General features: G+C 44.2%; 2 protein-coding genes across 2 annotated transcripts in view; one reads left to right on the top strand and one right to left on the bottom strand.

The window, feature by feature from the left end:
• The first annotated feature begins 509 nt into the window (after positions 1-509).
• Positions 510-16,784, top strand: CDCA7 (cell division cycle associated 7). The gene is given in 11 exon segments (XM_081841449.1): positions 510-817; positions 819-867; positions 4,995-5,105; positions 5,540-5,650; positions 7,642-7,893; positions 8,772-8,849; positions 10,991-11,182; positions 11,958-12,092; positions 13,184-13,333; positions 14,507-14,643; positions 15,318-16,784. Coding segments are annotated over 11 exon segments (1,377 nt in total). The 5' UTR covers positions 510-686; the 3' UTR covers positions 15,349-16,784.
• A 619-nt stretch (positions 16,785-17,403) lies between these two features.
• LOC309335313 (dynein axonemal heavy chain 11-like) overlaps positions 17,404-27,785 on the bottom strand; it is a 218,587-nt gene continuing 208,205 nt past the window's right edge. The window contains exons 71-73 of the mRNA XM_081850263.1: positions 21,827-21,939; positions 19,420-19,560; positions 17,404-18,053 (exon numbers count right to left, since the gene is read on the bottom strand). Coding sequence (XP_081706389.1) covers positions 17,806-18,053; positions 19,420-19,560; positions 21,827-21,939 — 502 coding nt within the window. The 3' untranslated portion in view covers positions 17,404-17,805. The remainder of the gene's footprint in view (positions 18,054-19,419; positions 19,561-21,826; positions 21,940-27,785) is intronic.

Below are 27,785 nucleotides of genomic sequence, written 5' to 3'. Positions count from 1 at the left end.
ATTATAAAATTTTGTATAAAATTATGTGCAATTATAAAAAGTTTGTATAAAATTATGTGCAAAAGGTAAGTATTGCGTATGCCTATGAAACAGCATTTTAGCCCTACTTTCATTATGTTTTTGCGCGGCTGTTTTTTCTCGTTTTTTTAAAGTGGGACTCCATTTTAGCTAGATTGTTTTAGATTGCATCACTATAAAATGAACTAGCGACGGTGCAGCAATCAGCTTTTCCTGGAACCAATTCAATACAGCATGGCGACTTAAGGTAGAGACCCTCATAGTTTTGCGGGATTGCCCGCAATCCTGCGACGGTGCAAACAACTTTTATACGCCAGAATAGCTACAGCACTAGTCACTACAGCAAGCACACCTCAAGTTCTGACTCTTGGTTTCCGCTTGCCAGCAGAAACTCCTCTAAACTTGCAGAGAGCAATTTCCTCCCGGGGGGAGCATGCGGCTCGGCCTCCCCCGCCCCTCCCCTTTCCTTCTATGCAAATACTTCATGGCTTATTTCGCGCCACTGAGCTAGGTCCTTGCAGCAGCACAAAAACGCCAGAGGGGAAAAAAATTTAAAGCGGGGAAAGGTGGTTTCCGCAGCCACGCGCAATTTATCCGCGTTTGGGCTCCGGGCTTTGCAGGGAGAATGAAGACATTGCTGGCGCCTGAGCTCCGTGGCAAAGAGCAGGATGCGGCAGGACCTCTTTCTGGACCTTCCAGGACTCCAGCAGTTGGCGGGGAAAACTGCGCGTAATCCCCGCCCTCGAGCAGCTTTGGCGCGAGTCGGCGGAGCGTTTGGTCTTTGCTCCTGCGCCCCGCGGACAGAGTGGCAATTCCGCCGTCGGCAGCATGGACCCCTTCGGCCTGCAGGTAGGGGCGTCGGGGTGAGAATTAAGACTTGGGGGCCACGAAGTTCCGCTGGAATCCCTGGAATTGGCTTGCGAGTAAAAATGCATAGGATGGGGGGCTGCGCGGATGAAGAGAACAGGCGCAGCTTCCCGGGACCCTTTTCAGCCACAGCGATTTTTAATTAATTTTTATGTATAGCTTGCTCTTCGCCGGGCATTTTAAATCCCTAAATTGGAAAAGGTCCCACAAGCTGCTTTAAAAGGGGGAATGAACTATGAAACGTGGGGTGTTCTGGATTTTTTAAAAATGCAAACATAGCCGGGGTTGTTGGTTTTGTTGTTTATTTGCTCTTATTTTTTAATCGCATGAAAGTGTGCTTTTGGATCGCGGCCATGTCAGCTGCGCGCGTTCCTCTGCAAGCTGCGCGCCAGCCGCTCATTTTTCCAAGGGCTTGCATGCATCAGGATCGCGCCTTTCACTCTGCAATCCTGCGTACGTTTAGTGGGAACTGAAGAGCGGATAATAAGTAAAAAATAAATAAATGGTGCGCTAGAAATATCCCCAGGGAGAGTATTTTGGTTCTAGCAGCTAACAAGTTTGTGGAGCAATCCTGAGATTTCTGAATCTGTCGAAATAGGTGGAGAAAGGCGGCTGGCTTTTAAGGCAAGCTGCGACTCCTTTCGGTTTAGCTCCGGCGTCTTGTTCTCCTACCAAGGAGAAGGGAGCGTGTCCATAATGTTTGGAAGCATTGCATCCCCCGGAATCCCCTGCAGTTTTGAATGGGGGGAGAGCGCGCGCAGCCCCGGGATCCTGCAAAAACTGCACGCGCTGACTCGGAAGGCGGCCCCGTGGAACTCCTTGGGGCTTACTTTAGAGTAAGCCAAAAGTAACGCTGCGCTTTTTAAATAGGCAGCCGTGCTTCCGCCAGACCAAACGCTTTCCCATAGCAAAACGTCTCCCCCCCGGGTGTTACTTCCCCTCTTGTTCCGGGATATTTTTCCAACTGCAAGCTTTCTTGGGGAGAAAAATGGGACCAGGAAAGCCACTGCCAATTCAGGGGGCAATCTCGTGCGTATGCTCCATTCCTCTCATGCAAAAGATGGAGGAGGGTCTCTTATCCCTCCCTTCCCCGCAAGGCAGCGGAGGGGGGCGAGCCCCTCTTTTCCCGCTCTTGGGCGCGCTTCCCCATAGCGCTTTTCTCTTCTCTCCGCCCGCCCACCAGCCACGTGAGCCGCCTGGGACTTTCGGATTCACCCCTTTATGGATTCGGAGTTCGGCTTCGCCCGCGTGGTCGCTGCCTGCCCGGGCTGTGGGGGCCCAGGAGGCAGCTATGGGGCTGGCGAAGGCGGATACAATTTTGTAAAGTTCCAGCTTTCCGCAAAAGTGTGTGGGGCTAAGTAGCTGCTTTGAGGAAGAACCCGCAGCGCAAGCGGCTGAAACGGCCACTGGAGCAAATGGGGAGTAGGGGAGCGATGCCTTGAGTCCCCATTTGTACTTACTCCACTTGTGAATAATCTTTGCCTTCTTGCAGCGTTTAACTCATGAACAAGCTCTGGCCTGCCTGGGAGGCTTGTTTTCAGGCCTGAAAGCAGCCCCCCCCCTAAATACCTTAATTCCAGATTTATGACTGTTGCATGTGAAGTAATTATGGTTGCAGTAAATCATTGGAAAGGAAAGTCATGCTTTTGCTAATTTATTGGTTCTTTGTGCATCAGGATGGAGCCCCAGGAATTGGAAGAACAGATTTCAAAGGAAATACGTGGTTCAGAACAAACGTGGGTCTCCAGATTTTTTAATTTTTTGGGGACTACAATTCCCATCATCCCTAGCTAGCAGGACTAGTGGTCAAGGATGATGGGAATTGTAGTCCAAAAACAGCTGGAAAGCCAAGTTTTGGGAAACATGGGTCTAGCTTGGAATTCCTTCAAGGCCTGACAGTGTTACTTGCATGTTTCTCAGAGCACCTAATACAGTGCAGATACTAGAATTCACTTCTTAATTACTTAGTGGTTCACTTATGCTGACCACTTGGGTTGGTTTTTTTTTTTTTTTTTAATTGCCCTATCTTCATGGACCTCAGTACCCTGTATATGGCATTTCACTTCCACATGTTTAGCTTCACGTTGACCCTGGGAGGTAGGTAGGTTGGACTGAGATATGTGAGTGGCTTATAAGAAAAGTTCACTCTGAGTTTCGTAGCTGGTCTCCCAAGTCCTAGCCCTGTTAACCACTATACCACACTTGCTTTCTAATAGTCCAGTTATCCTAAAAGTTGACACCTTCATCCTGTACCACACCAGCTGTTTTCTTTATTTGCCACCTTAGCCTTCCTCCTAATTTTAAACTTAGCTGCTCACAGTTAAGCTCCATTGAATTGAATGGGGAACACATCTGAGGAAGAGTCTTTAGAGTGATAAACAGTATACTAAAGTCTATGCCTTGGATGTGTTCCTCTCAAGTTTTAGAATTCCTATACGTTTTTTTAAAAGGTCTGCATGAAGTGGGAATTACTTTTGCACTCTCCAAACTATATGATATTAGTAGGGATATGAGAAAACTATTACTGGGGCTGCTATCTTTTGCCCATTTGCCTGCAACTGTTGTCCACTCAGAAATAAGCTTCATTCAGTTCATCTGATAGACTATATAAGGATCCTGTGCTTCATATTTACAATTAATTTTATTGTCACTTATCTATCTGGTTTTGTTTTGTGTTGGTGTGCTTGGTTTGGACACTTTTCTGACACTGTTTAACATCCTGGATCATTTGCAGGAGCTTTGCAAAAAGTGCTTTGCCTCTGTGCACTTTGAATACAAAATATCTGATGGTGTTTGTCTTAATTTCTTTCATTTAAAAAATTGCAATTATTGTGAACAACCACATTTATGTAGGAGTGAGATGCACTGAATTTCCAGGGACTTATGGTGTTAGCCAAGTGTGTATAGGACTGCGGCCCAAATCCTTTCTTCAGTTAGACTGCAGAGTGTTACCATGAATGGCTACACAAAATAGTTACGTAATTGTGAAGAGCGTCTGATAAGGATGGAGTGATATTTGAGGAAATCTTGAAAGGCTCCAGCGCATAAGTGATAATGTACAGAGGTAAACTTAAATGGGCAAAAAAGCGTTTCATATAATAGCTCCTCTTCGTTTCCAAAAATGTTCATGTCTTTAGGAAAATGTCGATATTTTTGAAGTTTGCATGTCTAGGCATTATGTGTGGAACACACCTCTGAACTCCAAAGTTGGGTTAGTAACTCACCTAATGGCTCATTTACCTGGTGGACAGAACTTGTAAGCTTCAATAAGAGCCGCTTCACATACAACTCTTCAGCTGTACCAAGCTGCGCAGCCACAGACTGAATTTGCCACGCTACTGCCAAATCAGGGTTAATTAAAATTTGTGGCAGTGCAGTCACATGAATGGCGGACCATAAGCTGAAGTGGTTGGGAGTGTTAGAGAGTAGGTTGGTTGAGAAAGCACAGCTGCCATTGGCTGAAACAGTCAAATGAATAAGGTTGGCAAACTTAACAAGAACAAGGCACATTTCCTATTTTTTGTCATGCCATTGCTTCAATAACTGAAACTGATAGATACGTTTTACATTTTAGAAATGTAAGACACAGCTGATATCTTTGTTTTAGACTGGATGATTGAATTAACCCCCCCCCCAAAAAAACCCCCCACACACCTTACAATACCTGTTGACAAGACACTTGAAGATTATGGGAGGAATTCAGTTTATCACTATGGCAATCATTCAGCCTACGCTAGTTTTTCATCTTGCCAGACTAACCAATCCCCCCTCTTCTGATGCACTTGTTTTGGGGGTTCACCTGACCTCCCTTTTAGGGTATGCACAGGGGGAAGGGGAGGGGAAGTCCTGATATGCTAGGCTTCTGATAGCAGGACTTGAATTCTGCCCAAAATATATATGGTGAAAATGCCGCCGCCTAATAAATAAAATGCCTAATTTTTACTCCTAGGTGTAGTGCAAAATATGGTGAAAATGTTAGCTTTGTGATGCAGTCTAATATGTAACAGCTCTTTGCTATCTAGTGTGATCAAGTTTAAGCATTGTGAGATTGCTCTAGAGAACTAATCTTATTATAGAAACCTAATTGAACTACCATCTTCATTTTGTAGGAAAGGAAGAAGCCCACAGCATTCCGCAGTACAAAACTGATCCCCATGGAAACCTCTTCATCCTCTGATGACAGTTGTGACAGTTTTGGCTCTGATAATTTTGCAAACACGGTAAGTAAAAAGTACGAGAATAAACAGAATCGAATGTGCGGTGCTGAAAAATGCCCCATCCGTGATTAAAATGCTTTGCTTACATTTCTATACAGCAGTTATGAATATACAGTATGTACTGTAATTTCATTTCGCTTTCCCCCTTGTGCTTCTAGGTAGTAATTGTTGGAGGTAGATTAGCCACTTATTCTATCCTTTTGAAATGTCGCCTAACCTAACATGCCTGATGATTTGCTGTAACAGCTCTGAAACCATTTGTAAACCCCCTGAAACATTTTTCTTTGTTACAAAAGCTATTCTCTTGTAGTGCACTTGTAAAATGTGATTTGCTCTCTGAACAGTTTATGGAAAATAGGTTCTCTTGAAAAAAAGAGAGAGAGAGAGAGCAAGAAAGAAAAAGAGAAACATCTAGTGTACTTTATTCTTTTTTAAAGAAACGGAGCTTCAAGCCAGAAGTTGCAGAGGAGATAGCAAAAATATTTTATGAGGATTCGGATGATGAATCATTCTGTGGTTTTTCAGAAAGTGAGATTCAGGATGTGCTGGTGAGTTGTACAGTTTAACTTGCTAATTGCATTCACACTGCATGTGCATGCTGACGCCAAAATAATACTCTGCAAGCTAATGCATGATGATTGACTAAAGCTACAATCCTAATCTCACTTACCTGGGAACAAACACCATTGAATTCAGTAGGACTTAGTTCTGAGTAGACAGGCTTAGGATTGTGCTGTAAGTCTGGGAATCGAGAGCCAGCAATTGATTGCACACGGTAGCAGTCTGCTCCCTTGTTCAGCTTAAATCAAATAATATTGGCATTTGTAGCAAACTGTGCTTTGGGCAGCCAATCCCAGTGAGACTAGCTGTCCTGCGCTGAACAGCTGATTGGTGCTCACAGAAAGCCTCACTTGGCCAAGAAGTAATCAGGTGTGCTCTTTATGGCTCTCAGTTGTCCTTTTGCAGCCATCTCTTTTCCGGCCCACACCTGATTTCACATTTAATTATCGTTTATTGAATTTGTCAGTCACTTTATCTTGCCCAGGGCAACCTAAAGCAGTTTACGACGAAACGGACAGACAGACGGACGGACAAAAACAACAACAACCCACATAGATAAATTTAAACCTAGAGGAAAAGAAATATATTAGAACACCCCCAACCACTTTTCGAAGGCCACAGGCTTGGTTATAGAAGAAAGATTTTGCCTGGCGCTTAAATATACAGTGGTACCTCTGGTTAAGTACTTAATTCGTTCCAGAGGTCCGTACTTAACCTGAAACTGTTCTTAACCTGAAGCACCACTTTAGCTAATGGGGCCTCCTGCTGCCGCCGCGCCGCCGGAGCACGATTTCTGTTCTCATCCTGAAGCAAAGTTCTTAACTCGAGGTACTATTTCTGGGTTAGAAGAGTCTGTAACCTGAAGCGTATGTAGCCCGAGGTACCACTGTATATAATGATGGCATCTGGAGAGCCTCACTGGGGAGAGTGTTCTACAAATGAAGCCCCCGCAGAACAGGCCTCTTCTTGTGTTGCCCCACCCTCCAGGCTTCTCATGGAGGTGGTACACAAAGAAGGGCTTGAGGGTGAGCATGAGGCTTGCCAACTGCTAGAAAGAAGTATTTCTCTGCCATATGCAGCCCTGTGTTGGACATGAGGCTGCTCCTTACTAAAGAAAAAAGGTTTTAGAAATAATGATATCCCATGAGGGCTGGTAGGTGTTCTTGTGGAGACCTGCGAGCCTAGGGTGATACACTATTACTACTACTAATAATGATAATAATGTGATTTGATCGCTCTGTTGTGGTTATATGCTGCATTACAGTTTCCCTGTTTTTCTATTTTGGGTCTTCCAAAATAGAAGTTTTGGCTTCGGACCTTGTTAAAAAAATAGCAAAGTCACTCTGAAGGGAATCATAGAATCATAGAGTTGGAAGAGACCACAAGGGCCATCGAGTCCAACCCCCTGCCAAGCAGGAAACGCCATCAGAGCACTCCTGACATATGGTTGTCAAGCCTCTGCTTAAAGACCTCCAAAGAAGGAGACTCCACCACACTCCTTGGCAGCAAATTCCACTGTCGAACAGCTCTTACTGTCAGGAAGTTCTTCCTAATGTTTAGGTGGAATCTTTTTTCTTGTAGTTTGGAACCATTGCTCCGTGTCCGCTTCTCTGGAGCAGCAGAAAACAACCTTTCTCCCTCCTCTATGTGACATCCTTTTATATATTTGAATATGGGTATCATATCACCCCTTAACCTCCTCTTCTCCAGGCTAAACATGCCCAGCTCCCTTAGCCGTTCCTCATAAGGCATCGTTTCCAGGCCTTTGACCATTTTGGGAGAATAAGGCGTCTTCCTCAAAGCCAGGTTTATGTACAGTGAGACAACTTGTGCTTTCTGCCAGCTAATCTTGGTTGTTGATGTAAATGCACTTGAATTTGGAATGGTTCTGAGAAGCCATAATTGAGATGGTGGATCCTGTTGCAACCATAACTAACTCTTGATTTCACAACTCCCATTTTTTAAAAACCCTATATAGAAACTGGATACAGACTCTGAGGAAAATATGAGCGACGGAGATAAATTTTCATGTAAGAGGCCGCGGAAGTGCTCTGTTCCTCTTAAAGTCGCTATGAAGTTTCCACTTCGAAGATCTAAGAGGGGGAAGAGTGAAATAATTTTAGCCCCAGAACCGCCCTCTGAACTGGAATTGGACTCTGATTCCGATGAAGAAAGAGGTCCAAAATTCTTAGAGAAAAGGGCTTTAAATATAAAGGAGAATAAGGCCATGGTAGGTACAAAAAAATGTCCTTATGCATGTTGAATTGTTGCTGTTTTTCTTGACCAAGTTGTAACATAATTCTCGTTTGAAATGAGCTAGAGTTCCATTGCATTAATAAAGACATGTGCCGCTTCCATTTGCACATGGTATTCTACATGCCACTCCATTCAAAGAATATTACCCAGTTTTATTTGTTACTATTCTTAGAAAAGTTCTGAAATTGCAATCAAGTGACTTGATTTGAAATAGGATTTACCCAACCACATACCTAGGGCTGTCCATCTTCCTGGTTGAAAGAACCTCTTAAATAGCCCTTGTACACTTTCTGAATGGTTAGTCTCGGGCTGAACTCCCATCAGGAACCAGTTCCAAAAGGCTTCAGTGAAGAAGGGCTGGCTCTGCTGAAATGTATCTCTGAGTCACACACACACACACCATAATTGAACACCTCTCACTCCCCACCCCATTCAGAAAAGCCCTTCCACTGGTGAACTCAGAGTCTGCCACTTGTAAATACAGTGGTACCTCAGGTTAAGAACTTAATTCGTTCTGGAGGTCCGCTCTTAACCTGAAACTGTTCTTAACCTGAGGTACCACTTTAGCTAATGGGGCCTCCTGCTGCTACCGCCAGCGCGCAATTTCTGTTCTCATCCTGAAGCAAAGTTCTTAATCCGAGGTACTATTTCTGGGTTAGCGGAGTCTGTAACCTGAAGCGTATGTAACCTGAGGTACCACTGTAGATACAGGAGGGCCACCACCCTGGTGCCTGCTAGCACTGGCTTGGCCATCCTTGGTGAGATGTTTCTGAATTAATGTCCCATCAAAATCCCATAGTAGCATAAACTTCCTGACACGAAACCACTTACATTCTATGTTCCCTTTTACAGCTTGCAAAACTAATGGCAGAACTAAAAAACGTGCCTGGAATTTTTACAAGGAAAGGTCCCCTGGCAACTCCAACCTTGGTAAGTCGCAATCATTTACTTGTTGTTTTTAAAAAGTCATTTACAGATTACAGTGGTACCTCTGGTTACAAACCTATTTTGTTCCGGAGGTCCGTTCTTAACCTGAAACTGTTCTTAACCTGAGGTACCACTTTAGGTAATGGGGCCTCACACTGCCGGCACACAATTTCTGTTCTCATCCTGAGGTAAAGTTCTTAACCCGAGGTACTAATTCCAGGTTAGCAGAGTCTGTAACCAAAGTGTTTGTAACCTGAGGTACCACTGTAACTTGATAAGCCAAATGCAGCGAATTCCAGTTCCTTAGAACTTAACTGTGTGATAAAACATGCCGCCACCTGCTATTACTAGTTGTTGTTTTTTTAATTGGCCACTTCCTAATACTTCAGTTCAGTTAAAAGCACCTGCGAGTCTTTATATCTAAAACAAACAAAGCAAAGTCCTGTTCAGTTGCATATTTTACCTACACGCTTGCGTGAGCTCACCCCCAATAAAAATGAGTCTAAAGTTCAAATAATTGATCTCCGGACTTTCCCTGTGTGCAAACAGTATTTGGATGATAGTCAACGGCTTAAGCCCATTGATTTTGATGGTGTTGGTTTAGTTTGTTTGTTTTGATGGTTGGTTTAGTTTGTCTTGTATTCCGCTGATCGTGAATTGAGCCCAATTGAGTCCCAGCATGGGACGCGGTTAGCTCTGTGATCTAAACCACTGAGCCTTGGGCTTGCCGATCGGAAGGTCAGTGGTTTGAATCCCTGTGACAGGGTGAGCTCCCGTTGCTCGGTCCCTGCTCCTGCCAACCTAGCAGTTTGAAAGCACGTCAAAGTGCAAGTAGATAAATAGGTACTGCTCCGGCAGGAAGGTAAACGGTGTTTCCGTGCGCTGCTCTGGTTCGCCAGAAGCGGAACGGTCAGGGGTCCCTTTACCTTTTAGTACAGCATGGTAAACCATGGTTAAAGAAGCCTAACCATGGTTCAGTGTGGTATCTAGTTAATGTCTTCAGAGGTTGCCCTGCTCCAAAGGGGAAGCTGCATCAGAGAAGCAGGAATGCTGAGTGGCTGGAAAGTTGAAGTGGATAAAGCACTCCAAACCATGGTTGCCAGTATTGTTATTTGGAAGCCAGTCCATGGTTTGGGTTCTAAAGTACAGCCAGCACAAACCATAGTGTCTGGTTCCTTACACTTTTAACTTGATCACTGAGATCTTCCAATGAGGGCACTTAACCCATGCTCCTAAGGTTTGGTCAGCCTTTCCAAGGAGCCAGCCCTTAGTGTGGAATGCCCTGCCAGTAGGAGTTGGGAAGGAATCACCCCTTGTTTCTTTTAGATAGGGGCAGCTTTTCATACCAGCTTGGCTGCAAAAGTACTTCAACGTGGAAGCCGCAGGCCGCACACGGGCTTGTAGCCCAGGGTGGAAGGAGCAGGGCCAAAATTTGACACCCCCACCAAGCCCTTGTGCGGCCTTCCCAAAGCCGGCCAAGTGAGGTCTCGGGCTTTGAGAAGGGGGCACAGGGCTCTGGCAGGATCCTAGAGCCCTCCCAGCTCCCTCCTAAAGTTGGGAAAGTGCTAACTCTCCTTTGGGAAGGTAGAGGGAGGATTCTAGGACCCTGTCAGAGCTCTCACACCTCAATCCTAAAGCCCAGTGCCTCACTTAAGGCTTTGGGAAGGCAGCACAAGGACTTGGGGGGGGGTGTCAAATGTTGCTGAGGGCCGCCAAAAAAGGCACTGGGGGCCATGTGTTGGACCAATTGTTTTAGATGTCTTTTAAAACTGGTCCCGTTTAGACAGGCCTTCAAAATGTGTTTCTCCCCCCACCAACCAGTCATTATTATTATTATTTATTTTACTGTACTAGTATGTTTTTATGTTAACTGCCTTGTTATGTGTTTTTTTTCTTACGCCTTTTCTTATGTTTTTATCCCAAACATGCAATTTTTAGATATTTAAGTAAATGATGCTTGAATTGAGGTTTAGGCTGCAGTGTTGTGCACACTTACCTGGGAGTAAACTTCATTGAACATGGTGCATTAAAATTGTGCCTAGAAATGCACTGTTAGTTAGAGCTGTAGCTAAGAGATGGAAAAACAATGAAAATTTTATTTCTGTATGGTGTGCTTTGATGATTTTTTTGGTCCTTTATTACAGAAACCGCAACGATCTCCAAGGAAATCATTTCCCAGGCGTTCTTTAAGGAGGAATCCAGAAAGAAATGCCAGGCCTCACACAAGATCCAGGTCCCTGATCGAAGGTCCTCCAAGCCCTGTTTCGGAGAAGGGGGATGAGGAGGAGGATCCGTACTACTTAGTGAGAAGGAAAATGTCTGATGAATACTCTGAGGTCTGAGTTGTTGATTTTATTCTAATTTAGAGCGTATGAAGTGGTAGAAACCTCTAAAATATAAACTTCACCTGGGTGGTTCAAACGCAAATTAAAGTTCAGTTTTAATTACGGTGGAACCTTTGTTCTCGAATGCCTTGGTACTCAAAACATTTCGGCTCCCAAATGCTGAAAACCCAGAAGTGTGTGTTCTGGTTTTCGAACGTTTTTCGTAAGCCGAATGTCCGATGCTGCTGTCGTCTATTGTTTCCGGGGCGCCTGTGCCAATCGGAAGCCACACCTTGGTTTTTGAACGTTTCGGAAGTCAAATGGACTTACGGAATGGATTACGTTCGAGAACCAAGGTACCACTGTATAAGCATTGAAGAATACATAACTAATTAAGCAATGAAGACCACAATGAGCCTAACGAATGAGACAAGAGATGTTGAGAGGGGCATACATGCCCAGAGTTGGACGTGATTGGGTTGGTTCTCGTACATAGCACTGTTGACAACATTTCCGGCAAAACAAAAGTCCTTGGAGGATGCGCATAGAAATGACTCCGTTGTGTCATCCTGCTGTCATTAATGTGGGCTCTCAACTTATGCAGAGAGGGTGTGTTAGTGCAAGTTCCTCTGCTGCTTCTCCATGCAGACAAGAGCAAGTTGAAGGATGGATGTATCGGAAACTCATTGAAACAACTGCATATGTGTTGCTGGCGAGGGTTTTTTTGTGTGTGTGTGTGGCTTAACTTGAGAAATATTTAATTTGATGTGTTTGGGCTTTTCTACAGGATGAATCGGACAGTCCCAGAAGAAAAAGTTCTATGACTCTCCCCCATGTTATCCGCCCAGTGGAAGAAATCAGTGAAGAAGAGTTGAATGGTATCTGTGAGAGTGCGAGAGATAAAGTGTATAATCGTGTGACGGTAAGAGCGCCAGTGCTGTGCCAGCATATTCATTTGCTCTGCCCAGATAAAATGAAGTTTCAATGTTCAGTGTGAGTAGGCAATAGCCCCTTACACTTAGAAGTTTCCACGCTCCTTATTCCAAAACCGAGAAGCTCTTTCTGGCAGGGCTGCGGAGCTTGCTGCTAGGCTCCAAACCATCAGCTCCAGCTACAATGAGCAGCGGTCTGGACTGATGGGAGCTGAGGCCCAACAGTGTCCAGAGGGCCACAGGTTTCCCACCGCTGTCTTATGGGAGAGTCACCAACCCTTTGCAGATGATCAGTAAGATTAACGGGGCAACTTAGAGCTGTAGGAAGGGGAGAAGGAGGCATATAGCTCTGCTTTCTTTGCTTTATTTATGTTGTACAAAGGTGGGTAATGTCTGGCCCACCCAGCCACACCCCCTGCTCTACACCTGATGATATTACATTTGGGGAGGCAGTACAGTGGTACCTCTGGTTAAGAACTTAATTCGTTCCGAAGGTCCGTTCTTAACCTGAAATTGTTCTTAACCTGAGGTACCACTTTAGCTAATGGGGCCTCCCGCTGCCACCGCACGATTTCTGTTCTTGTCCTGAGGTAAAGTTCTCAACCTGAGGTACTACTTCCGGGTCAGCAGAGTCTGTAACCTGAAGCGTTTGTAACCCAAGGTACCACTGTACAGATTTGGCCAAAAAGGATTTTTCATGCATTGACCATCATTAGTCCCTGTAACCACCCACAATACTCTGTTGTGCAGCATTTGGGCAGCACCCCACTTTGAGAAGTATCCAGCACCTGACGTTAGATAGTTGACCTGAGAAGGATCTGTGAATATGTAGCACCTCTGGATTTGAGGCTAGTTCTAATGAATAGAACATGTTCAGATATAATGCCATATCATGTTTTGGAAACACTACGAATTATGAATCATCCCTGTTCTTCTGCACTCTCCAGTTCCCAACTGAATTTCCATTTTAGTGGCTGAATTGTATGTAACCTGTGATTTGCTACTGAGTCAGAGGTAGGGAAATGGGGAAGAAGAAGAAGGAAGAGTCCAGTTTCATTTGCCCTCGTCGTTCTTTTCGCAGGGTTCCACTTGCCATCAGTGTCGGCAGAAGACTATAGACACCAAGACAAACTGTCGCAATCCAGAATGTTTGGGAGTGCGCGGACAGTTCTGTGGGCCTTGCCTACGCAACCGCTATGGAGAAGAAGTCAGAACTGCTTTGCTGGATCCGGTAAGATAAAACTTAGCATATTTTTCACTCCATAAGACACACTTTTTTCCTCCTAAAAAGTAAGGGGAAATGTCTGCGTGTCTTATGGAGCGAATGTGTGGTCGATCGCCGGCTCCCTTTCTGGCCCCGCCCCCTTGCCCAGGCCTCCATTGTTGAATGTTCTGCAGACGGAGGCTGTTCATTTCCCCAGCGACATGTGATTGGCTAATTAGATTATTTGTCTGGAAACTGTAGAAACTGCTCCCTTTCCTAAAGAACTGCAGAACTGTGAGTTGAAGCCCATAAAAACAGGATTTTTTCCCTTTGCAAAGTAAGCTCAACAACTTGAGCAGATCCTCAAAAAAGGGGCTTTTCCCATTTGCAAAAGAAGCTGCACAACTGTGAGCTGACCCCCCCCCCCAAAAAAAACAGGGCTTTCCTCCTCTAAAAACTAGGTGTGTCTTATGGAGCAAAAAAATTGGTACTTTTTATACTCGTTTTGACGGTGTGGCAGTGTCAGGGACTGGCTGCATGAGGAAGAGTGATGGGAGCTGCCCACCCAAGAACCCACCACAGATGACGACAGACCCCAGATTCTGGTGGTGGGACACTTGAGGAGCAGTCTGGGGAAGAGATGAGCTGGGAGGTGCTAGAAGCAAGGGTGAGCGGCCAGGAAAAGGAGGCCCTTCTAGGTTAGGATTAGAGGCTGAGATTCACAGTGTGAGGACAGACTGGGACAGAGAGGAGGCAGAGGTTGCCTTTGCTATCCAGCGACAGGACCCTCCCGGTCCTGCTGACACCTGGATTGAGCAACAGGCCAGACAGGTGAACAGGAGGAGCCCACCTGCTTGACGCAGCCTTCTTCCACTTGGGGGAGGGATCCAGAGTGAGAAGCTAGAGAAGGGCGTGTGGCCAGTGGCCAGTTTCAGCAATGTCTCCAGTTGGTTTAAGATGAGCCAGGGGACTCTACTGTGATGTTATTTTCCATTAATAAAAATTGCATTCCGTGCCTCCTGTTCCCGCCGGTGAATGACTTTGGGCTCGCTTGAGAGAGTAGCGTTCACAAAAAAATCATTCATGCTCCTGTGTTTTGTTTAATAGATGGATGCTTTAATGTTACAATCCAAAGCAGCGAGTTGTTCCAGAATTACTATAAACACATTCCTTCCCCTCTCTTCTTTCTCCCTCTTTTAGGACTGGCATTGCCCACCTTGCCGTGGCATCTGCAACTGTAGCTTCTGCAGGCAGCGGGAAGGACGATGTGCTACAGGTGTGCTTGTTTACCTGGCCAAGTACCATGGCTATGACAACGTCCATGCTTACTTGAAAAGGTAACTTTGGGCTTCTCTCCTTTTCCACCCAATTCTCCTGTCTTTTGTAGGAGTTTTCATTTATTTATTTATCTACTAACAAAAGGTTCTCTGTGCTATTTACGTCTAAGCAGTTGAAGCCACAGGTATAAAAAAATAAAACATAAGGAGTGGAATCTGTAGAGAATAAAGCCCAGAGTAAAATGCACAGCAAAGAATAAAATCAGTACAAAATACCTTGAAAGGTTTTTAGGATGGTGAAGATGGGGAAAGGTTTTCACCTTTACCAGGCATACCTGTCTGAGGAAGCCCATTCTGTTACTTGTGCCACCACTGACAAGGTCCTGCCTTCCTCATAACCACCTTTTGCACTCGGGGCACCTAGAGAATGGCCTCAGAGGGTTATCTTTAGGGCTGCGTGCATGTTCTGCTGGCTGTAAAATTTAGTCTATTAGTCTGGTTGCCTTTGCTTTCGTTATGCAAATGTCAGTCTGTTCGGAGGGCGCAAACAGATTGGTGAATGGTGTGGATGATTTGCAGGAGGCCCCCGTTTCAGCCCACCATCTACAAATGAGAGCCATGAAAAACAAAGAGCTGGAAGGATGGGGTTTTCACTAAATGCTGGGTTAGATTATTGGTGATCTTTGTTTTTGTTTATAAATAATAATTCTGCCCTTTTTGAATCAAATTTACAGCCTGAAACAAGAACTTGAAATGCAAGAATGAAATTGGACGTGGTTCTATGGTCATCGGCAAAACTGGCGTTAAGGTTGTTTGTTTGTTTTGAAGGTGTTGGTTGCTGTTTTTTAACACAGCATTCATTTCCCCCCAAGCTTTAAGAACAAAACCCTTTGTGGCATTTGACTGAAGTTCCACATTACGGGGTGTGAATTTCTAATTCCGCTAAGTAGCAGTTTTTTCTTTCGTGCTGGATGCAATTAGTTGTTATGTGTGTGAAGCCACAGTGTGAAGCCACACAAGGATTGAAACTTGCAGAAAGAGATACCTACAGTTGAATTTTCCTGAATCTCACTAAGCCAAGCAGCAGGTGGGGTGAATCTCCACACAATTTAAGGGATTTACATGGTTAAGTGTTTCTATATCTTGCAGTCTGGAGCTGCTGTCATCACAACATCGGTTCATCCTTTAGGGGTTTCTCATCCTGATATATCACCCTTTTTTAGATTTAGCAACAAACCAGACAAATCGGGAATCTGACTGGAAATACTGTTAGTCTTAACGGATGTTGCAGGAGAAGATAACAGTGACAAAGGTGACATTTCCTAAACTGAAAGTTTTGGTGGGGGTTGAGCCCCTTTGAATCCAGAGCTATAAAGGTGCGGTTTATCCTTCATGCTCAAGAAAGCAGTTAGTTGTTTTTATCCATCATAAAGCATAGTATGAATAGATTAATAAACGTTATACAGTGCTCCAAATAGTAGATTTAAAAAAGGATGAACAAACTTAGCTGCTGACAACGACTTAAAAGTTCTTAAAGCCGCTGTGTTGCTGCGGGCTTGATCTGAAATATGCAATGGAAAACCATGTACGTCTTAAATTTTGGGGTGATTCATGCAGGAGCAAGTCCTTTTAACCCATCACATGCATAGGGCATAATGTGTGTGGGATCTTGCACGTTGCATGAACAGGGGATATAGTTATATACGCTTAAGCCTTGCATTGTACTTTATGCTGGCTGGGTGATAAGCCAGCAGCTTGCTCTCATGCTCATGGTATGTATATATAGCTCATCCACGCAAGGGACCAGGTTGATGAGCGTAGACTGATCTAGAAGCTGATAGTCCTGTATGTTTCAAAGTGCATTTAGTTAATAGGCCACAGGACTTGCGCTTCAAACAGTTAATAATGGCTACAAAATTTCACACTGATACGGACTCTTGTACAACAGGCGGGAATTGTGATCCTAAAGTTGCTTGAGAACGTAAAAGGTGTCCTTTTGGTAGGACAAAAGCAACTTACCACTTAGTTGTTGCTTGTAAGGCTGTCCGCAGTTCTCTACATGTGTGACACTATACTAAAAATGGTTGCTGAAAACCTTATTCCTTGTGTGGATGGGATGTGGGGGAAGGGTTGCTATCCAATCATACATTTTTGGAAGGTAAAAATTGCTATTTTGCATCTTTTTTTTTTATATGGATATAAAATTCCTAGTTCAAAACCTGTTAAAAGATGCTGTTGTATATATGCTAGATCTTATGCAATGTCTGCTCTGGCTTTCTTCAAGCATAGCAAAAGACTACTGTTAGTTATGCATACTGTAAATGGATCCTGTGATCTACAGAGCTCTTATGTACAAAGTGTAGTTTTGATAATAAAACCCTTGCCTAGAAATAATTACCATTCTCTTTTTTTAAAACGTTTCTGCACATGGTGATTTGTGTCACTAGCATTGCGCTGTATTGTCTAATGCACATGTGCTTCTGTGTGTGTGTCAAGGTCTTAGTTCATTTTAGCAAAAGACACTAAATGTTCTGTGTGTTCACAAAAGCAATTCTAGGTCCACAGATGTTTTGGGGCTATAACCCCCCAGGAGTCAAGAGATTATGGGAGCTGTAGTTGAGCAGCATCTGTGGACCAAAGCTCAGGAAGGCTGACAAAGGAATCTACAGCTTGCTTCCCCAAGAGAGAAGCCTTGCAAATAGAGGAGCTCTTGTCTACATCTGCATAATCAAGGCATTAAGGAGACTGTTAGCAGAAGCTAGTGCTTGGAATTGGAACAGTTGTGCATTTATTTGCTCTTCCAGTTCAGTTGTTTGAAAAACAGCGCAGGCAACACCGTTTTAAATGTGTTGCGCAAGCGAGGAGGATTATTGTTCTTTCACTAATTATGTATTTTTTCCCCTATTCTAATTTATGTTGTGAACCGCCTGAGATCTACGGGAAGAGGGCGGTAAACCAATTTTATAATAATAATAACAGCAGCAGCAGCGTTGCTGTTTAACTGATTCTTAACAGGCAAGAAGTGAAAGCCCCACATTCTTAACAATACTTGAGAATGTACAGATACAGCGACACAATGTTCGCAGCCTTAAAAAAAACAACACAAAAATTCACCCCCAAATCATGCTGTTGTGCGTGCACACAGAGTCACTACAGGGAGGGAGCAAGCAGGGGATGGAACAGAAATGCCGAAGAGTTTTGGGAAATTAAACTCAAGCAACATCACACACTTAAAAGCAAAGCAACACCAGCAAGAATCCATTTAGCTGGCCTTTCCCTTGATTTCAAATGGAAAGTGCACACGTAAGTGGAGCCCCTTAGTTTTGTCTTATACACTGGGCATTCGTAAATATTCCTTGTCTCTTGCCTGTCGTTGGGGATGGCTCTTACAAACACAACAGGCATAGCCGCTGTCGTTGCTTTCAGGCAAGCTTCAGCTATGTGACCCCCCTGAACATCCCAGCAAGCACCTGTCAATAATTAAAATTGAGAGAAAGGAGATTTAGCCATCAATATTTCTCTTCCCTAAACAATGCAGTTTTATAAATAAAACCCCTTAATTCCTTTATTGGTCTCTTTTCAGAGCACATTCATCTATATTTAGTAATGTGTGCCCCTTTGCCACCCAACACCTGTTAACGGATAGGGTTGTATAATGCATTCAGACAGGACTCATTTGCAGTGGAAGGTAACCAGCACTCCTAGAATCATGGGTAGGCAAACTAAGGCCCGGGGGCTGGATCCGACCCAATCGCCTTCTCAGTCTGGCCCGTGGACGGTCCAGGAATCAGCGTGTTTTTACATGAGTAGAATTGTGTGCTTTTATTTAAAATGCACTTCTAGGTTATTTGTGGGACATAGAAATTTGTTCATTCCCCCCCCCAAAAAAAAAAATATAGTCCGGCCCCCCCACAAGGTCTGACGGGCAGTGGACTGGCCCCCTGCTGAAAAAGTTTGCTGACCCCTGCCTAGAATTAATACCAGCCTTGTAATGTGTCTTGTGGAAAATTCCTCCTATGAGCTGAACAAATAAAACAGCCCCATGGTGTAGGAATAAAAGCTAAAATAATCTCTGGATAAACCCTGTGTAGAAGCAGAACACAAGGGGGAGGAGTCACCAACCTGCTGGGGTAGTTTTTTCATCTCCCCTTTCATTTTCCTGTTGGACCCTAGCTCTGGCCCCAGAAGAGGAGGGCTTTGTATTTCATGGACCCAAAGCTGCCCCCCCCCCCGCAGGGCAGGGCAACCACAGAAGTTTCCATCATATTTACATACCTCTGGCATGTGAAAAATGGCTTCTAAGCGGTTTACAAGTAAAGAATTCTACCCACACCACTAAAATAATAACGCATTAAAACAATTCAGTCGAAACATTTTTACTACAATTCTCCATGAGTGGATCCATCTGCAAAAAATCTGTGGCCCTAGAATACTCTCGAGGATCATAGGATTGCACCCTTAAAAAGCCTGGGAACAAGCCCATAAAAGTTACTACCGTACCAGAAAAAGCTTATGAGCCTGCTGGCAGAAGGGCTGAAAGCTGTGTCCTGTGTTTTGATGCTGGGTGCACTGCACGGAGGACCATTTGATGTAGAGGAGTCACCTGTGGCTAACAGGCTAGTGCTTCAACACAAAGTTGCATTATGAAAGGTGAGAAACGTGGCCGTTAAAGGAAAAAGTGAAGGAGCAGCTGAGAACTCATAACTCTTATTTGAAGGCAATAGGGAGGTGGTTCTATTTTTAAAAATAATGCCTTAGCAAGCTTTTCAGATAAACATCCCGTAGCTTCTAATGCCGCCATTTTTAAGCAGTTGCAAATCCTTGCAAGTCACTTACCTTCCAAGTACAATCCGTGTATGTATGCCCCTTCTCTAGCAGGCTGCGTAAACTCCTCTTTGTATTTTTTGGTGACGTCCACCGTTATGTGCATCTTATCCAAAGGCCATTCGTTTTTATGGGCGAGGCTCTGCATGACAGCTGAAATAAAAGCGCAGAGACACCAGATGTGAGAGCCAGTGTGGTGTAGTGGTTAAAAGCGATAGACTCGTAATCTGGTGAACCGAGTTCGTGTCTCTGCTCCTCCACATAGAGCTGCTGGGTGACCTTGGGCCGGTCACACTTTGCTGAAGGCTCTCAGCCTCACTCACCTCACACGAAAGCTCATACCTAGAACTAACTTAGTTGGTCTTTAAGGTGCTACTGGAAGGAATTTTTTTATTTTGTTTTGACTATGGCAGACCAACACGGCTACCTATCTGTAACTGTATTTTTCCATGTGTAAGACAACCCCTACTTTTTTTTTGAACCCATAATTAAGAAATCTGCATTTTAAACATCAAACAGAACTACTTTGATATTATCTTAAATATTCAACGCACTGGTATATTTATTAAGGTAAAGGGACCCCTGACCATTAGGTCCAGTCGTGACCAACTCTGGGGTTGCGGCGCTCATCTCGCTTTATTGGCCGACAGCTTCCGGGTCATGTGGCCAGCATGACTAAGCTGCTTCTGGCCAACCAGAGCAGTGCACGGAAATGCCCTTTACCTTCCCACTGGAGCAGTACCTATTTATCTACTTGCACTTTGATGTGCTTTCGAACTGCTAGGTTGGTAGGAGCAGGGACTGAGCAACAGGAGCTCACCCCGTCACGGGGAATCGAACCGCCGACCTTCTGATCAGCAAGTCCTAGGCTCTGGAGTTTAACCCACAGCGCCACCCGAGTCCCAAGGTTTATTTACAGTGGTGCCCCACAAGACGAATGCCTCGCAAGACGAAAAACCCGCTAGACGAAAAGGTTTTCCGTTTTTCAAGGCGCTTCGCAAGACGAATTTCTCTATGGGCGTTTTCGTCTTGCGAGTCTTGCGATTTTTTTTCCCGCTCCCCCCCCCTTTTTCTAAGCCGCTAATAGCGCTAATCCGCTAAGCCGCTAATAGGGTTGCTTCGCAAGACGAAAAAACCGCAAGACGAAGAGACTCGCGGAACGGATTCTTTAAGTCTTGCGAGGCACCACTGTATTACCATATATTTAATCATCAGCGGCAGTCAGGGAAGTTGGCCAAAGTTGTTGAGGTTTTTTTGGGTGACTGCACACAAAGCTGTTGAGCTTTTTTTCGCCGATCACAAGCTCGCCCCACCCACCACCACCGATCCTGGGCTGCCCATGCCAGAACCTGAACCCGAGCCCAGGCCACCCACACCAGAGTCCGAGCCCAAACCCCTTTGCATTCGCCATCCGTGTATAAGACAACCTCCAATTTACACAGACAAATACGGTATTATCATGCCATGTTTCTGAACTTGATGCTTGGGTATCAGTGCTAAAAAAAACAGCTGATGTTTCCATTGCAAGGTAGGTCTTTTACCATGAAATCTGGGCTTACATTGCAATAATTTATGAATCAAGCACTAAATGCAGATTTGTGGGTGCCAGGGATTGCACCAGCCCACAGTGTGCTGAGAGCTGCTTGCACAGGAAATTAAGCTCCAGCCGTCACAACTATCAGAATTAATGCCTATGCTGATTTGAAAATAAAACATTGCTTTGTCCCACAGAGTCTTGAATTAACCAGCCATGTCTTGAAGCTAGAATACAGCTAAATGGATTATTTGTACCCAAATGACAAAAAAAGATTTTAAACTTGCTTTGGGTAGTTGTCTCTTGAAAGCGGCATTCCCTCCCTTTAAAATAGGAAAGCCCCCGAAACAGCTTATGCTATGTGATATGGAAGTGTGCTATTCAGAGGATGGCAAAAGGTTAAAATAATAAATTTTCTGGCCCAGCCTAAGACCTTGTGCAAAGTAGCTTTTCAGATGCCAACCTATAAATACACGGACACACGTATCAACACACCATTTTTCTCACCCCATATTTTACACACAAACACCTCTATTATATTTACTAATAATATTTTAGCTTCTTTGCCATTGCTATTTCCTTTATTTCTCTTTCAATGGCATGTCCTTTTGACAACTTCGCGTTCAGCCATTATTGAGTGCCCCCTGATACAAATACAGTAAACCCTTCATGAAATAATAATAATAAAAAAATCAATATAGTCACCGACATACTGTGTATTGAGGAAAATAATTGTTTATGGCACACAGCTTAAGCTGTGCTGGTAATCACGTTGAAAATACAATATTTATTCATTAGATCAAATTTAATGAAGCCTCCTGGCAGTAATTATAAAAATTACTGTAGCAGTAAATTACTAATGAGTTGTGTGATGTGCTTTCCTACCTGTGAGGAAGGACTGGGGGTTGAAAAAGCCTGATATCCAGACGACACTGGGGAGGGTGAGATCCTGCGCCCAGGAATCGAGCTCTCGGCAGCGCAGAAGGAGGTCGTTGTACCTTAGCAGCATCAAAAAAGAAACAAAGATGGAGGCATAGGAATTGGTGGCTTGCAATGGCAATGATAGAATAAGCGGTGTACTGACATAAACATGCTGGAGCCTACGGTAAATACATTTGTACCACACACTTGATACTCATAGCAGGGCTTCTGACATGGAAGATCTGATGGTTTCTACTCCCAGTTCTAAAGTCAGTAAAGGGGGAGTGATTTGTATTAGCTCCATCTACCTGTGGAATGGCTTCCCAGGGAAGAGAGGGAGGGTCAACTCCACATCAATGTTCCCTCCACGCCGTTGTAGCATATATTGTTTCATAAACTAGAGGCAGATCCAGAGAAATGGCCTGCTTTGTGACAACTGATGCTGCAGATGGTGAAGATCAAAGCATCAGCCACTTGCACCCCAGCTTAACATACTCCCCCCCCCCCCAATCTGGTCATAATGCTTGACAATTATGGCACGCGATGGAGATGCTGTGCTGTGACAGGCGTACCTCAGACTCCGCTTTTATTTGAAAAGCGCAGCATTTAGGCAAATGGGAAACTAAGTCTAGTCCAACCCGCTACAATGCGCGATCAATCAAAAAAAGTCAAAGGTGCTCAGAAAATGCTCAATCACATTTTTTTTAAAAAAAATTAGATTTTCCACAATTATAATAAAAACCGTAGAGCAGAAAGACACACAAAAACAGAAAAAAAGAGAAAAATACATCAGTGAACGAAAGAAGAAAAAAGGAACAATAAACAGATAAACAATAACAAACTTAACTGTCAGAGCTGCCTCTAGGTCCCAGCTCACAGAGGACCAACGCCAGGCTGATGTTATGTACAAAAGTCTTTATTGAAGTTTAATTTCCATTTCAAAGCCAGAGCGTGCAGCCCTACGTCTAGACTCTAGATCGGCGAAGTCCCGTCTGAGTCTCCGCCCCTTCCACACCAGTTTAAGATCCTAGCCCTGCTCCACCTTTTCCGCTGCTCTCTTCTCCTCTGGGTCCTCCTGCCCTCTGGGGCATTGCCCTTTCTGGACTCTTCCGACGCTGAGTCGCTTAGCTCCTCCCCCTGTCTCCGGCGTGCTTTAGGACCCGGTTCCCAATCCTCACTCTCTGCTGTCCCGCGCTCCTGTACATTTGAACTTGCTTCTCGCGCCAACCCAGTGACCTTTCTCCTAACCGTTACACTACTTCTATCACTGCTTCCCTCTTCCGTGACACTGGCCGGATCTGACCTCCCTTCCGTTGTCCGACTCTCCGAGGGAGGTGTGGTAGGCTCTGCCTCGTCTCCTCTCCCTGGTGGGGAAAGCACTGGCCCCGATGCCTGGGACCCTTCCCCCCCACTCTGCTCTGGTGGGGAAGCTGGTCCTGATTTCCAACTACTGCTCTGGGAGTCCCTGCTGCCCCCTTGCTCCTGGGGCGTTCCCCTTGGGACCCCCCTGCCCCTGGCCACTGGCGCTCCCTTCTGTGAATCTTCCGATTCGCTGGAGAGGCTCATGGAATCCCTCAGACTACTGTCCCCTCCTACGCTCCCTTCGGATTCCTCCCCCTCGCTCTCCATCTCCCATCTTCCCTGTGCCTCAGCTCCTGAGCCCCTGACATTAATTCTTTACAAATCCAACCTTTTAAACATCTTGGTTGACTTCCTCTAGTCCCTCCCTTCTGGGTTTCCTTGTAGTTAAAAGTAACAGCTTTTAAATATAAATTACTTACAGATACCACATTTTTGCATAGCTCAAAACAACATCTCCGTAGCATTCTTGCAACTGTTGAGCTCTATAACACACGCACACCCAAATATATTTTTTGGTGGCTAGAAACATATTTTAGCCATAATTTAAGTTGCAGGATTCCTAATTTATCCACAGTTGAGTGCAAAAACTTTGATGCTGAGATTACTTGGGCATATTTTAAAAACTGACAGGCACATGTTTTCATCGATAGAGGTATAATTTCCTAAAGGTGGTATTATAGCAAATAAACCAAATGTGCCCTTCATTTTATTCAAATTCAAAATATTCAGAGGTTCCTGTTTTCTGCAAAACGTGCCTAATAAGATTTGCCAATATATGTTTCTTCCAGGCGATGAGTAAAAAATAAATAAATCACCACCCATCTGCTGTATGTGTGAATTATAGAGCAGAACCACATCAAATACCAGAGAGTTTCCTCACTTACCCTGCTTCTGAGACACATACAAGGGTTTGCTACATTCATTTGGCGTAGGTGGACCTGGTGTCTAATATATTCCTTGAACATATTTATAAAGGATTAACCTGTGCATGGTATTTCTGAAAACTGATTTACCTAAAACACACATTTTATGCCACTTTTCTCCACTTCAACTATCCTTCCTATTTAACTTCAATATTTGTCATTGTGTTACTGAGAGATAATGTGCCTTACACATTATCAGTATTCCGTCTATGACCCGTGCTTTCCCCCCGCAAGCCAATACTTTTCTGCAGATTACTTGCTCTGTCTGAGAATACCTGCCTACACTGAAAGCATTCGCAAATGGTTTGCGCGCCATTGCTAAGCAAATGCCTAGATAACCTATTTTACTCAGGCAGAAGTGTCATTTTCAAAGTATAACGGAATGGTGTTTTGTGGGATCTTTCATGGTGCACCGGAATCCTTGCGAGAAGGTTAAGACAACATGTCATCAAGCAAATGTTACCCTACATTGTCCAGTGCATTGTCCCCATCACTTTCCTAACTGCAAGGAGTCCAATTTTGGAGAAGGCTTTGGTGTGCAAACTGAATTTGGTGGTATGTGATTGAACCCCACCTGAAAATAAGCCCTCTACTCCTCCTTCTCACCCAGTTTTCTATTTTTTTCTCTCCAACCATTGGTCAATATTGCATGGCCACTGAATATTCCTAGCTCTCATATCATTATTGTTATTTGTTCTCTCTGTATTTATTTATATCTTGTCCTCTTTCCAGACCAGGACTCGAGGCCACTTAACAGACAAAATAGAAAAAGCTACAGACTTAGAAAACATAGCCATTAAAAATTAAACACTAATAGAATTAAGATAATATAAAATATCTAAAAATACAGATAACAAGAAGAAAATAAAAACCAAAACAGTAGCACTATTAAGTATCTATTTTTCATTCTCCCAGTTACGCTGTGTATTTTCACACACACATCCTCATTTTTGTCAACTGCTAAGTAATGAATTGTTAACATTTGTAAGATGTCCTCTCCAGGGATGCAGTTTTCTGGTATTCAAAATCTAGTTACGTAAGTTCTGGGCTTGTTTTTCTCCACTGCCTCCAACCCTTCACCATGGGCATGTATCAGCAGATTTACACTGCAGCATCTTCAGCATCGTTTTCTGTGTAGCACTACTGGGGAGGTGAGGTAATGGTTCTGCTATGGATGTCATCATTTCACATGGCTGAGATGGCACCCTACTAAAGAGTCACATCTTAGGTTGGGCTTCTAAGGTTGAAGGAAGGTACTTGGTCCAAGTCTGGTTTAAACACAATGAGCCATGAGAAGGGAGAGTGGGAGGCACCTGGATCATCAGTCAGAACTTGGACTGCAAATCAAACAGGCCCACAGAGGTCACCTGGCTACAGCCTTGGCCACTATTGGCGAAAGAAATTGCAGCGATTATTTCTCAGTTTGCATCTACACATATAAATTAGCACATGCAATTCTCATGCAAAACCTCCTTTGGCCTCTTATTTGGTGATGCACAAGTGGCCACTCCATTTACAGGCAGAAGGTTTTTCTTGTAGCTAAGTATAATACAAATAAAAAAGTCAAGGAACCAGTCAACTGAGGAATTTTTGTTGTGTTGTGCACAGCCCACTCGTTTGACTGGGGCTAGCTCAAGAGATCTTCCCAGTGGATTGTTTTCTCAGACCATCTTAGCCTACTGAAATTCCATCCTAGTAGGCTAGTCTCAGGAAATCAGCCCTGAGTGCTCACTGGAAGGACAGATTGTGAAGCTGAGGCTTCAATACTTTGGCCACCTCATGAGAAGAGAAGACTCCCTGGAAAAGACCCTGATGTTGGGAAAGATGGAGGGCACAAGGAGAAGGGGACGGCAGAGGACGAGATGGTTGGATAGTGTTCTCGAGGCTACCAGCATGAGTTTGACCAAACTGCGGGAGGCAGTGGAAGACAGGAGTGCCTGGCGTGCTCTGGTCCATGGGGTCATGAAGAGTCGGACACGACTAAACAGCAACAACAGGCTAGTCTCATTCCGTCCTCTATTTTAAAGAACATTTTTCTGGGTTCCTGCAGGTTCCCTGAATTCAGTCTCTGGTAGCTTCGCAGAATCAAGAATCAAATCCCTCCTGTATTTCCCCCCCTCGTGAAGCTTAATGCTACTTAAGTAAGTCGCTATCTTTTCGACAGGATGCTTCCCCAAGGGGGAATCATCTAAGTGGATGACCATTCAGTATCATAAGACTTCCCAGGGGGAAATGAATGCCATCTCTCGGAACAGACCACAGCTGGGTTAGTTAAAACAGAGACGACTGAGCAATGCGAAAGGGCTATAATGAGCTTCAGAGGCGAATCAGGTGTGGAAATCTTCCCAGGATGCTCTTGTATTGCTTATTGGGATCCTGTTTTCCAATAAACACATGATAGAAAGGCATGACTTGTGGCTATATTCGCATTCCCCAAGGCTTGCTAGTCCTTGCGGCCATCTGCAGAACATGCATTTCCTGAAACCTCTCATTAAACCCGAAAACATTGCTTTATGTCAGGGGATTGAGAGAGAACACACCACAGTTGGTTACTGCAAAACTTGCTCCAGCTAACAATTCATCGTGCCGGATCGGTAGGTCAGTTGCTACTCAACGACTGCAATAATTCTTACAGCCTATTGTCGTGATGCATTTGCTGTCCTTACGAAGCTCAACATACGAATTTATCCAGATCCCCCTGCTTCTTGCTGGTCCAACCCTCTCTGAACTATTGATTAAATGCCAAAGATTTCCTCTGTGGTGGGAAATATAATAAAGCAGATTGGACGGGGTGGGTGGGGATGGGGAGATAACAGATTGTCAGTGAAGCATAATGCTTTATGGCTGCACATTAAATAGGCACCAGCAAGTAGCTATATGGAAGACATGTCTGTCTGCAACGGAGAATTGGCAGCTTCAGCATTTCAGCCCCAAACTGAACTTCAGGAGACGCCTCCTTCAAAAGCAGGTAAAGTGTAGTACTGATGCCATATTCTGGATCACGCAGGCAGAGAACCCCCCTTTAGAGTTGGCGGCATTGCTGTTCTGCCGTGCAATTGTCTATGAATCACCAAAGGCCCAAACCCAGGAAAACTGGGTGGTAGGTTTAGTTGCAATAAATGAACACTCATGCTTGAAATACTGTGTGTGAAAGAGACAGGGAGGGGTGTTTGTGTGAGTCTGTTTTGAAGCATTTACAAGCTTCCTGATGACAAAATTTGTGTCTCCTCTCATACTACTAGAACAATACAGTAGGAGAAGCGTGATTTGACTAAAGTCTGAGGAGGTTTCCCCGACCTTTATTAATTTAATTAATTTGGGGGGGGGAATTATAGATCACTTAATGAGAAAACTATGATATTTGATGCACACAGAATCATTGAGTGGTGTTCAATGCTATTCCTACTCAGCGCAGACTCATTGAAATCAACGGACATGACTACAGTAACTTAGGTTCATTAATTTCAGTGGGTTTACTCCTATTAGGACTTAGCTGAATGCAGCCCATTATTAATAAAACACAAAACAAATTGAACTTAAAAAACCACCACCTATAATTAAATTAAAGACAGGCTTGCTGAAATAAAAATTTTTTCAGGAGTGTCTAAAACAATATACAGTGGTATCTTGGTTTTTGA

Source organism: Podarcis erhardii (genome assembly GCF_964252035.2).
Source record: "Podarcis erhardii genome assembly, chromosome: 1".
NCBI lineage: Eukaryota > Metazoa > Chordata > Lepidosauria > Squamata > Lacertidae > Podarcis > Podarcis erhardii.
The sequence above is the reverse complement of the archived record's forward strand: the minus strand, read 5'-3'. Positions and strand labels throughout refer to the sequence as shown.